At 41.4% G+C, this 12,653-nt stretch overlaps 1 protein-coding gene across 1 annotated transcript in view; it reads left to right on the forward strand.

The window, feature by feature from the left end:
* Positions 1-7,837: 7,837 nt before the first annotated feature.
* Positions 7,838-12,653, forward strand: part of SPTBN5 (spectrin beta, non-erythrocytic 5) — a 90,178-nt gene continuing 85,362 nt past the window's right edge. Inside the window, exons 1-4 of the mRNA XM_064714316.1 lie at positions 7,838-7,948; positions 10,850-11,017; positions 11,474-11,593; positions 12,264-12,421. Of these exons, the coding sequence (XP_064570386.1) occupies positions 7,838-7,948; positions 10,850-11,017; positions 11,474-11,593; positions 12,264-12,421 (557 nt within the window). The remainder of the gene's footprint in view (positions 7,949-10,849; positions 11,018-11,473; positions 11,594-12,263; positions 12,422-12,653) is intronic.

Raw genomic sequence — 12,653 nt, forward strand, 5'->3', positions numbered from 1 at the left:
ATGCCATGTGTCACATGAAAGCAAATGTTTCACATGCAAGCTGTGTGTGGGTTCCTGGAGGCTCCCTAGAGCCTGAAATGCAGCGACTTGCTGGAACTGCTCCTTATAAAAGTAAAAAATAATCTGAAGAAGAGGAGGTTTTAGTGGTGTCTGTCGGTGGGAGGGGTTGCTCTTTGTGGTTTTATTTTAATGTTGTTTTACATGCTCTGCATATAAGATATTTCAGACTTTGAAATATTTACAGCACACTTCAGCAGTTATCTCTAATCCACAATTAGTATTTGGATAATAGGAAAAGTAGACAACTGTCCATGCTACCAGTTTGTAAGTTTTGCAGCAATTGTTGTTTCTAATATTTGGCACAATTAAACAGTGAAAAGTTTCTGTTTTAACTCGTGTGCCAGTACTAACCTTGAAAAATAAGAGTACTGGGGAGCCACTTAGTTTCTCCAAACCTTATTTGCTCTCATGTCTGGTGCATTTATAAGGCCTTTGGAGCAGACACTGCTCTGGGTTTCTCTGATCTTGCCATGCTGCAAGTACTACCTGAGAGTGCAGAGGACCTTTTGAAGGCTTGGCCCTTGGCCCTGCCTGCCTGACTTGGCAAGGAAAACACAGGAGAAAAGGTTGGCTGCCCTGCCCTGCCCAGACAGGTAGGTGTACAAATGTATCTGCTGAAAGTGCCTTCTTTCACTCAGGGATCACAGCAATGAGTTGGAAATAAATATCCATACCAAATAAATACCTGTTGTGATCAAAACACAGTGAGGAAGATGAGGTGGTTTCTCACCAGTGTGTTCAGAAGTCCTGAATCTATGCAACTTTTTCTGACCTGAGGGAAAAATATGGATGGAAACCATGGTTTTGAGGCAGAATCCTCTCCCTTTTCCCATTGGAGGACTTCATGCTGGCACAGATTTGTACCTGCTGATAGACTGGGGGCTCAGTTTCTGGTCCAGTGAATACTGGAAGCTCACTAATGTTGCATCTAACTTGTTTTCCCACCTCTTCTCTGAGATGGAGCTTGTCCATGTTCTTTCCAAGGTTTTGCTAGCTCAACAGCCCATATTCCACTTGAGTCTGAAGCTCTGAAGATTTCATTGTAGTGAAAATCGCTCACGAATGGTATGTATCTGTCACCAGGTGGTGTATTTCAGATATACTGGAAGATTTCGATGTTCACCATATTTCATATTTTTTAACAAGGAACTGCTGAAACATGCTGCTCATGCTTAGTGATTCTCTTTTCAGATAATTCTGTGGGTTTACTCTCAAAATGCATTATTTTGTGTTTAGTCAGAAAGTAAGAAATTAACAAACAATGTAAGTATAACCAGTAAGCTCAGGGCTTGGTAATTTTTGCCTACAATGGTGAGTAATTGCCATTTTTATTTGTGTTGTGTTAGCATGTCTTAGCTTGCATCTGCTAAAATTCGCACCTTTAATGTTGACTGTTTATACATTTTTATTAAAATTTATACAGTGTTTTTTCCAATGATCTTCAACCATTCCACATGACTGGACACCTTCACAAGGAAACTGGGATGGGCTGGGCTGGTTTGCAGTCAGTAATCTGCTGGTCAGGGCCGTGGGGGACCAAAACCTGAGAGCACACCATTGGTGTGCACGGTTCCTGGGGGCAGGTGCAGTGCTCTGGCATTGAGGCTGCTGGGAGCCACTTCCATATGTGAATCCCACAGTTTTCTTTCATCAACAAATGGAGCTAAGTGCTTTATCAGTCCAATGTACAAACAACCCCCTAAAATACAGCTGTGAATAAAAAGTTTCACTCTCATGCAGCAGTCTTCATTAGTAGCTGTGAAAAAAATGGAAATATCTCATTTAAATGATAAAAATACGCTAGTTAGATCTGGCATTCCCAACATGGTGATTTCTAAGCTCAGTTTCAGTTTCATGTTCAAAATATTAAAGCTATTTTGTCACTTGAAATCTTTTATCTATGTTTGTATGAAATGGAAAGAGACTGAGAGTCCTTTGTTCCATGTGTTCATCTCAAAAAGCCTTTGAAGTCCTTATGTTAACTATTTGAGGTTCAGAAACAGAAGGGAAATTTCAAGATAATATAAACAGCTCCAAGGAGAAAATGTCTTTAACTCATGACTAAACAAGCAAACATATATTTTCTGTTTCAAAAAGATGACTGAACTTCTTCATGCCAGGAAAAATAAATCCATCTGATTTTGCTTTAAGCTGTCCTCTTTTTCAAATGCAGTGAGGGGCTCCAGTTCCTTTGGATGATGTAATTCAACTGTTCTGCTTGAGTTCTGCTCCCTGTTGATGTCATGTCGCTGCTAGCCAACTATTCAAAGAGAAAAGCAACTTCTAGTTTAGACTAGAGCACGAGGAGGCTGAGGTTTATAACAACCCAGCATCCTGGGATGCTGGGTTAGATCGTCCTAGGCAGAGCCCAGCTTTAGGAGAAGCTCCATCCACTGTGGACCCCGCTGCCTGCAGGTGGGTGGCACCCCGGGGTGGCTGGTGACAGCAGGTATGTAGGGGCAGGGCACGGGGGGGGGGAGGCCTGGCGGTGGTGTGCTGGAGTCCTTTGGGCAAAGAAGCTGAGAGAAATACGTGGCTATTTTGGGACAGAAGTTCAGCTGAGAGGCCTGTGAAAGCAGGGAGTCTCTGCAGACTGAGCTGGAGGTTGCCGTGCCTCTCCTCAGCTGCTTTTGACTAACTCCTCCCAGCTTTTCTTCAGCTCTGGTATTCCATTCCCAAATGAGTGAACAGCTTCTTCTGCTCCTCCCCCGTGTTCCCAATATCCAAAGTATAGATCCTTTGTGCCGCAGTGAGGTCCAAGATTACATGTAATGCGTGGTTAGGAATGTGTTTAGATGTGGTCAGGAAACATTCTGGATCATGGTTCAGTTCACCTGTGTCCACACTACGTTGATGAAACTGAACATCAGCTGTTGGCTGGCACTGGGGAGGGTGGCAGAGGGAAAGGGCCCCCTGTGGGACCCAGATTGCTGGCTCCAGGCAGTAGGATAGTTTCTCTGCTTGCTTGGAACACTGTGAGCTACACAAGTGTAGTCCCAGGAGGGGGCTGCCTTTATACTCCTGGAGTCAATGTGCAGATGTTTTGAGACTCTTGCTTATGGAAGTAACATGGCTGGAAACCCAGTGGGGGATAAAGGGCTAAGCTGTCATGCACGTGTTTACATTTAACATGCTTATTTTCTTTGGGATTTGGGGAACCCCCTACTTAGCAGGGATCAGACAGGATTTTGCTGTACCTTCAGAAAGGTGTGTATGCACAGCTTGTGTAAGGGAGGGTGACGGATTGTGCCAAACCTTCCACCTGAGCCCTGCGAACAGACCCGGCCCACCCAAAGGGCAGGCGTGCGTGGGGTCACACGGCTCTGAAATCGGAGCTGGCTTTGCCCAGTGGCGGCACAGAGCGGGGCTGCAGCCGCTTGGTACAATGAGGGGCACACTGAGGTACAGGAATGTCAGCTACAAATGGCCTTGCTGGGGATGCTGTGGCACAGGAAGGCGCTGCACCCAGCCGTGTGTGTGTGCGTGTGTGTGTGTGTGTTCCTCGCTGGGAGCCTGCTCCATCCCCGCGGGCAAAGGCAATGAGGAAGGGAGGCCGTGCTGCTGCCTGGAGAGCACAGCCTGCGTGCCCTGGGGAAGCTCATGGAGATCGGCCCTCACTTGAGATCAGCTGTGGGAGTGGTGGCAGCAAACTCGGCATCTGCATCCCTGCGACTGCCACTTCTGGGCTTTTTATGGCAAGGGAGTTAAACATTTCTTCGCATCTTAAAGAGGGGCTGACAATTCACATGCATGTTATGAGAGGAGGACAATGATGACATTTAAGAAAAAGAATTCAAATAGAATGGAGTGTCACGTCCTTCTTTGATGTACGTGGTGTTGCCAGGAGGGGAGGAGCAGTGGGAGATGGGCTGGGAACTGTGGAGTTTTGGGGACAGGCTGCTTGTGCATGAGGTCTGTTTGATCTCCATAGTCTCCGTTTTCCTCTTAAGCAGAACAAGATTGTGGGCAGATAAGAAAGGGTGGTAAGGAATCCTAACACATCTTACTGGTGGCTATTTTGTAGAGGGGAATCTGGCATCAGGATCCTTCCTGTTAGGAAACAAACACATCTGCCATCATGGAAAACCACTTCAGGCTGGAAACAAGGCGTGGGAAGGGTACTCTTTGGGCCCTTCTTCCTGAGGTCAGTGGAAAGGCTTTCCTTCTCTGCAAAGGCAGCAGGAGAGGGCCCATAATTATCCTAGATGGGTGACTTTTTTCCTGATCCCTCCAGGAAACTGCGTGCAAATACTGTTGTGCCCTTCCTCTTGCTTTGTTAGGATATAAATAACTGAGGAAATGGCTTTATTTATCACTGTCACATAAGTGTCCACCATTTAACTTTGAACTTTAGAAAGATATTCAGGAGTTAGTGAGATTTTATACCATACCTTTGATTGCCTTGTGACATCATAAAAAACAAAGGGAGTGATTTTTTGAGTGCATATTTTACTATATAGATAATAATTAACTTGCAATAAGGACAAATACCTGCATCCAGGACCAATTCACCCACTGGTCCTCTACCTTGTGTTTGAAAAGAGCAAGGAGATTTTCTCAACACGCAAAACCTAACCAACTTGTGCTAGATTTAAACCAACAGCTTACAGTATTATTTGGCTAGTCCAGGACATGAGCCCAGGAATTTTGAGGGAATATTTTGGGAAATACCTGTAATATAAATATTCAACTTATTTATTTTTAAAAGTTTTATGTTACATTATATATGATATTTCTAGTGTGCATATGAAGACATAGAATCTACCGATAAAGTTTTATCTATCCTGAGTTTGGGTGAGTTCCTAATTTCTTTTTATGTTTCCTCCTGTCCCTTTTGGAGGCTAGCTAAACTACACTTGCTAAAAGGGAAAACACTGCTATTCTCTTATCTAAGCTCTGAGCTTGATATCTTTCCTTACAGCCTCTGATTTCAGATGCCTGCCCATTTTCTAGTACTGGCTCCCAGCAGAAACTTTCTGATTCCTGGCAATGATGCCAGGTAAATGTGTCCCGTGCACGTGTCACCTTGCAAAGGCCAGAAAGGACTCACTGCTATCTATATAAGTCACCAGAATTATTTTCCCTTTTGTTATTAATGAGAAGTCCATGAATAGTAAACTTTGGAATCAGCTGGCATTGCCTGCTTGACTCCAGTTGCCCAGCCAGCAGCAGGTATCTGTGCACAAAAGTGTCCCCAAAGCAGTGCTGAGCAAATTCCTAACACTTCACAGTTTCACCTTCTCGTTTGCTGTGTCCCAGTTTAACCACTTGGCTATCGCTCTGATCTTTGTACTCTCTGCTGTGCTTTCATTTCCTGAGTCCATTGTCAGGTTCAATTTTCCAGGTAAGAGTTTCTTTAGAAGGGCAGAACCTCCAGTTCAATTGTGCAAGGTGCACTTTACCAGAGCCTCAGAGCTATGTATGACTTTTCAACGGGTTTAGAGCAATTTTGTTGACTTTCATATATTATTTTTGAGTGTAAGAATTGGACAAGACCAGTGAAGACGTTTACTCATTGTGTGCTGTTGGGTTAATTTCTTTCAGATCAGATGAGAGGTTCATAGGTAGATCATAAATACTTGGTCTCTGTTCCTGAAAGCAAAGGTCACTTTGCATTAAAGCAGTGAGGTGAATGTAGGAGTGGATCCAGTGGAAGCCATTCTCAGAAAAACCAGCTGCTGAATGTCAGAAAGGACTTCCTCCAAAACTGGGTAAGTCCATTTTTTTCATGTTCTTTGATCTTTTCTTTTCTTGTAATGTACCACTATGACTAGTTTTAGCTCCTAGCACTGTTTATGCATCCTGAAAATGCAGATAATCTATTATGGATGTGTCCTTTAGGTAACCATCTACCCATGCAGGGAGCATTTCTAACTTGATGAAACAGATGAGCTGTTACGTGAGGCAGTAGCTCAACAAATAATCTTCCTTTGTACCTAAATGAAACCAGTTCTACCATTATTCAGGGTGACTGCAGTTTGGATAGGAATCCTTAAAAAAAAAAGAAGCCTGCAGATGTTCTGAGAAGCATTTGGCAAACTTAGAAATGGCATTATGGGTTACTCAGATATGGATTGTTACATGGGAGCGAGCTAATGTCACCTCTGCAGCAAGGAAAGGCAATTCTTTGAATATCTGCTCTTCAAATGGAGAAAACAGGCAGTGCTGAACTAGCCCACAAAATAATAAAATGTTGAGAGAATGTTCTCCATAATTCTATATCAGGTTTTGCTCAATTCTTCCTTTCATTAGGCTTTCATCTACAGTGATGACCCTTCCCTGTGTGGTTCCTGAACCACCAGGCTTCAATGCTGTCCCTGTTCTGAGGAAGTCAGGCTCTGAGGGTTAAGAAATATCTGCCCCAAAAAGAAATAACAAAATATGCAGTAACAAATCATTGCTTCTGCACTTTTCACACCTCTTAATATTGTAAAATGGCAAAATTATTTTAATACTAATCAGAGCATGGAAAGCTATCAGGTAAGGACTTCCCATTTTACAGTGACTGCTGTTGCTGGTTCCCTGTTGCTGTCTTCTCATGCTAGGACAGATAAAGTTTTCTTTCTCAATATTTTATGTTTTATGAATTAAGTGGGTACAAAGCCCATAACTGTTCAGAACTTTGCCTTGGCAAAACAAACACGGCATTTTGGGAAGTATGTCACACTGCTCCACAGGTTCTCAGATGTTTTAATTTTTCTTTCTTTTCTCTCTTTGCAGTGGGTTGACAGCAGTAGACACCTCTCTCCTCTCCTGTCACTATAACAGGTTTCTTGGTTTCCCAGCCAAGCTGATATCCAGGTTATACTTATCATTATAGCAGTAGTGGTCACTAAAAGTGTCCATAGCCATGAATCATGCACAGATTTTTCTTTTTTAAATTTTTTAAAATAATCCTCTTGCCTTCGTTCCAGCAAGGCTGCTGTTACAATTTACAATGTAAGCCAAGTGTCTTCAAAAGAGATATTCTGCTGAGCTGAAATCCAGTTTATTGTGTCACAGACACTAAAGGCAAGAGTCGTCCTTTCTAATCTTTCTGAATATTCATCTTGGGTGCTGTGAGGAATTACAAGCCTGACTTTTCACTGGTATGGATGAGGTAGACAAGAGTAGGGAAGAGGAATAATGTTTCCTGACACCCAGTCTAGGACCTTTTTCATGTGATTATGGACCTGTGTTACCATCCTTACTGTGAAAGATGTGCAAAAGCTGAACCTGTGAGATGAAAGAGACAAGATGGTTCCATTTCCTTTCTAAGCAGCTCTGATTTCTGTTGGAAGTACTGTGATGTGAAAGCCAAGAACAGAATCTCAACCAGCCCTCAGAGAGCACAACACACCTTTTCTTTGGAGGTGATTTGCAGATTCCTCCTTCTGGCAGTGTCTAAGATCAGGTCTCTGTGAGGTGCTTTCAGCACACTCAAGGAAGTTATTGATGGCTTTCAGGTAGAAGTGGTCCTCATGGGATCAAGGAGACTGAGTAGAGGCTGAGAGCAAGAAAATAAAGCTGCATAGGTACATGTCACATTTTCATCCTGAAGCTAGACATATATTCTTAAAGGGTGAGGTCAAGCAAGTTAAAAATAAAATTGGTGAAATTGAAGTGCAAAGTGCAAGCAAAAGGAAATGAAGGTACTACACTGGGTGTGTTATTGAATCTTGTACCTGTTGGTGCTGGGTTTCCTATAAACACTGGTGTATACTGTTTTTTGTAGGTGGCCTGGCAGATCTTTTCAGCACTCAGCAGCCTACTGAGGTTTCTGGCTTCCTAGGTGACCATGGGCACCGAATATGAAAAAGATCATATCAAAAAGCTGCAGGAGCAGCGAATGTCCATGCAAAAGAAAACCTTCACCAACTGGATGAACAATGTCTTCTCCAGGAATAATGTAGGTAGCTCCTTCCATTTGAAGATTTTTTTTTCTGTTGTTTGTTTGATTTTATTTTCCCACTGTATCCTTTTTAATGTTATTGTTAATGTATTTTTTCCTGGATATTGTCACATGCAAGCAAGGAAGGATTTGACTAACCAGAGTGCTCCATCCTCTATCTTTTACCTCACATCTCTCTCCTTTGTCCATGGTACCAGTCTTCTCTGAAATCAGGGTTCATTATGTGGACTGTATAACCCCATCATATTGTGATGTCCATTGTACAGTGGTGATCCTCTCAGAGAAAAATCCTCATTTGCTTCTTTTACCTGTAAATAAATTATCTGCAGATGTCAGGGTTTCTCGAAGCAATGCTCAATTCCTTATTGCCTGGCCAAAATTTCTGACTTTGTGCTATGCCTGATCAGTTCAGTTCAAGTTGCTGCTCAAAGGATCTGAAAAAGTAACCCCAATTTTGGGAATTTCAGACATACTGCCATGCAAGTACAGCCCAGTTTGTTTTCTGTAGCTCTCAGAATTCAAAAAATCTTCAGAGCCACTGTGCAGTCCATACATGTGTGCAAGGTAACGCCAGCATGTTCCAGGCTCCAGACTTACTGCAGATAAAGTTTCAGGCATGAATGATGTAGCTGTGTCACAGAAAGGAATGATGCCATCCAAAACAATTCCGTTTTCTGGAGTCTGTTGTAGATAGTAATGAAAATGGATGTTGGGACACCAAGCAGGACCAGGCCACTGGGTCCACTATAGCTCATCACTGTGTTTCAGCACCAGATGTGTTTTTTCAGTGTAATGTTTTGAGTTTGTGATTCATACAAAGGCAGCTGCAGAGCACAACAAACTTTCAAATTTATTTTTCGTAACGGGAGCGAACAAATGCAAAACACAGGCTTGTTTTGCCACCTGCAGAAAGTTAGGTTTTTATGGTGTAGGAAATTAGTTGTGTTTAGCTGTAGACATATACTTTCCCATTTTAAAAATACTTTCAAGTTCAGAGATAAAAATGCCGGTCCGAAGTTCCAGCAATGTACTTGTTCACGTATCATAAATGTCTGGGGAGCAAAGCCTGTGAGAGCTTTCCAGTCCATATACGGTAGAGACAGCACAGAGCTTATCTGGGTCTTCCTGGCAGCTTAGTCCCAGCTTTCCAAGGCAAACTTTGAGGTGATTGGATCATGCTACAGGACACTGCAGTGTTCTCAATTATACTGTTGACTACTTCAGGTCTAGCACTAAGGATGCTATTGGATTGAATTTGTTAAGCTATCTGTGACTGGTATCTTTATGAGAACAATGAGGCAACAAAGCTATTAAAACAACAGCTGGGTGAGACATAAAGCAGATATATGAAGCTTGTCTTTTTACAAATTCAAATGGAACTATTCTTCATTATGGAAGTATCACAGAATATAACAGCTTTAACTTTTTTTATTGTATTATATCATAGGCAGAATTTTAAGTTTTATTAAATATGCAAAAAGGAATAAAGCTGGCAACTTAACAGGGAGGTTTTTTTATGAAGATAATCAGTGCAGCAAGTTGTAAATCTTCGTGCCATACACAGCAGAGATTTAAACACTCTCTAACTTTTTTACACTTCCAGTGTTTTTTCCTTTCTCTGGAGAAAAGATCTCTTAAGCTAATTAGTAACTGATCAGAAATTAGAAGGTGCATGCCTGTTGTCTGTCCTTTCCCCCCTTAGCATGTAAATACTCCCCTTAACATGTACATTTAAAACAGATAATGGCTTCTTCCCTTCCCTTCCCTTCCCTTCCCTTCCCTTCCCTTCCCTTCCCTTCCCTTCCCTTCCCTTCCCTTCCCTTCCCTTCCCTTCCCTTCCCTTCCCTTCCCCTTCCTTCCTTCCCTTCCCTTCCCTTCCCTTCCCTTCCTTCCCTTCCCTTCCCTTCCCTTCCCTTCCCTTCCCTTCCCTTCCCTTCCCTTCCCTTCCCTTCCCTTCCCTTCCCTTCCTTCCCTTCCCTTCCCTTCCCTTCCCTTCCCTTCCCTTCCCTTCCCTTCCCTTCCCTTCCCTTCCCTTCCCTTCCCTTCCCTTCCCTTCCCTTCTTTCTCTCTATCTCTTTCTTTTTCTCTCTTTTTTTGATTAAAAAGATTATTTACTGTAATTGCAAAATCACAGTAATTTATTCTTAGGTGTGGTTTATTCTTAGGTATGGTTTTAATGTCACTTCTAGATGGCAAGTGGCATAAGGCCAAAAGGAAACACCCAAGGCAAGTTCTTGTTAGGTCAGAGTACAGACTGTGTCATGTTGTATCACCTAAGCGCTGGGTGACCTCATTACTGGCAGCAATAAAGCACATTCTTGTAAATGATCCTAACCTTTCACTTAGTGTGAGATTCTGGCTAAAAATATGGAGACTTTGAGTGGTAGTGCAGGTCCAAGCAGGACGTGACAAGCTTTGTTGAGACTATGGAGTATAAGATGAGTCATTGAATGGAATTATCAGCTCAACTTTTAAATGAAATGCACAGCTCAGAGTAAAATTATTCTGATCAAAGATTTACTTGAATTGGAATAAAAAATGCCAGCATTTTCAAAATATTTGATTTTGAAAATGCTCAATTTTTTATTTTTCAAAATCTCCTACTTTTTCCTTTTTTACTCTCTTGTGGGTTTGCATTTTTGTTTGATTGTTGGGGTTTTTTTAAACTTCAGACTACTTTCATAAGTAATGCATGTCCTCCTGCAAATCCATTTTTTTCTGACTTAAGACTCACCACTCTGTGGATATACACGCAGTCATAGAGAAGACTCACTGGAACTTCAAGAAGGTGTTGTTTGTTTCATTTTAGAAGTACAGGGTTCTCTGTGCCAAATATTAAGCTGGAGTCTGTACCTGGTCTGTTGTAGTGTGTTGTAATGTCCTGTATGGTCTTTACAGGTAAAGATTGAGATAGAAGATATTTACACAGATTTGAAGGATGGCATCTCTCTCATGAAACTCCTGGAGCTGCTCTCTGGAGAAGCTTTGCCCAAACCAAGCCGAGGACAGATGAGAGTGCATTTTCTAGAGAACAACAGCAAAGCCATCACATTTCTGAAATCCAAGGTAAGTTAATATTGATATTAGAGATCACAACAGTTTATGTATGTTATTAATTAAGTATAGCCTAATGTTCATTGTGGTTTCCCTCTCTAGTATACAAGAGCATAACTTCTGAAGACAGACTAGGGATTTTATTAAAAAGAAAAAAAATTAATCAAATTTTAATTTCTTTGTTATTTGAGTAATGTGTTTTAGAAACAGCTAATATTCCATTCCTTTGGAGGAAAGAAATGCGTTTCTTTCCTCTCCCTAACCACCAGTTTTCAAAAAACATATATAGAAATTTTAAATTTCTGAGATCGCTATCCCTTTGCTAGCAGGTCTGTGGACTGATGAAAAGATGTAAACATTAAACCTCTTTGCTTAAGAAAAGGGCCTGAACACCCTCTCTAGTAATAGTTTGTTACACTGAGAGCTGGACATGAGTGCATCTATGCTGAACAGATATTGGTTTATTAGCAGGTACAAGTAAAAGTGATTGGTCCTGAGAATATTGTAGATGGTGACAGAACCTTAATCCTGGGCCTTATCTGGATCATCATACTTCGATTTCAGATTTCATCTATCAAACTTGATAAGGTAAAACTGTATCTTTGTCTTTTCGCTTGTGCAGTTGTGAGGTTTTTTTCAAAGGGACAAAACAGTGACTTGGAGATAGAACATTCATGTTCTTCACCCTCTTCTACAAGTTTTTTACCAACTTTTGACTTCATGTTGAATTTCTCTGTCAATAGTTCTCTCTAGATTTGAGTCCCAAGACACTGCTCTGAAGAAGCACATGCTTTTTAAAATGATTTAATGTGTACTCTAAGAACGTGAAAAACAAGTTTCTATAAGGGTATTGTGAAATCAAAGTCGATCAATTCTAACATTAGACCTGAACACATAATATTTTGTTTCTGAGTTCTAGTTCACAGCTAAGGATGCAAATAAACTGAACTTTTCTTTCTGCCTGGTTTCTACAGACCTTACAGAAGAGAAACATTTAAAATAATTCAGCACCTACATTTTACCTTATAGTTTCTGCATTCATTCATTTCACTTTTTTTTTTAAATTGAAAACTTCTATTTTCATGTTAAACTTTTCTGCCTTTATAACAGATACAGTCTGTAAGTCATGACTTTGAGTGGATCTGTGAATTGAACAAAAGTGATACAAAGTGACCTTTGGGAACATAAGTGTAAACTCACTGATAATATTTTCATACGTTGTTGACACCAATTTTTCTTTTCCCTGTTCTCTTCACAGGAAGAGTTTGGAGGTAGAGCTGATGTTCTATTTGCCAATGAAGCCTTATTGCTATGGTGTCAGCATAAAACTGCCAGCTATTCCAATGTGAGTGTGAAGGACTTCTCCAAAAGTTGGAGCGATGGGCTGGCCTTCAATGCACTCATACATGCTCACAGGTAAGATTTGATGGATCAGTTTGGGCAGAGTTGCTCATTGCTCTTTCTAGCTCTGACACGGGTTGTTCCAGGGTCTGAATTACAAGTTTTTGTCAAGAAACTGTTAGATTCTCTCTACCCTTTCTTACTGAAGACTCTTCTTTCTTAAATTCTCTCTCTCCTTGGAAGGAAGAACAAAAAGCTCCTACTTGGAAACTCCTTTAGTTGGGTATAATATTGAATTTTCAGGGGA

The sequence above is a fragment of the Zonotrichia leucophrys genome, chromosome 5, assembly GCF_028769735.1.
Source record: "Zonotrichia leucophrys gambelii isolate GWCS_2022_RI chromosome 5, RI_Zleu_2.0, whole genome shotgun sequence".
In the NCBI taxonomy this organism is placed as follows: Eukaryota; Metazoa; Chordata; class Aves; order Passeriformes; family Passerellidae; genus Zonotrichia; species Zonotrichia leucophrys.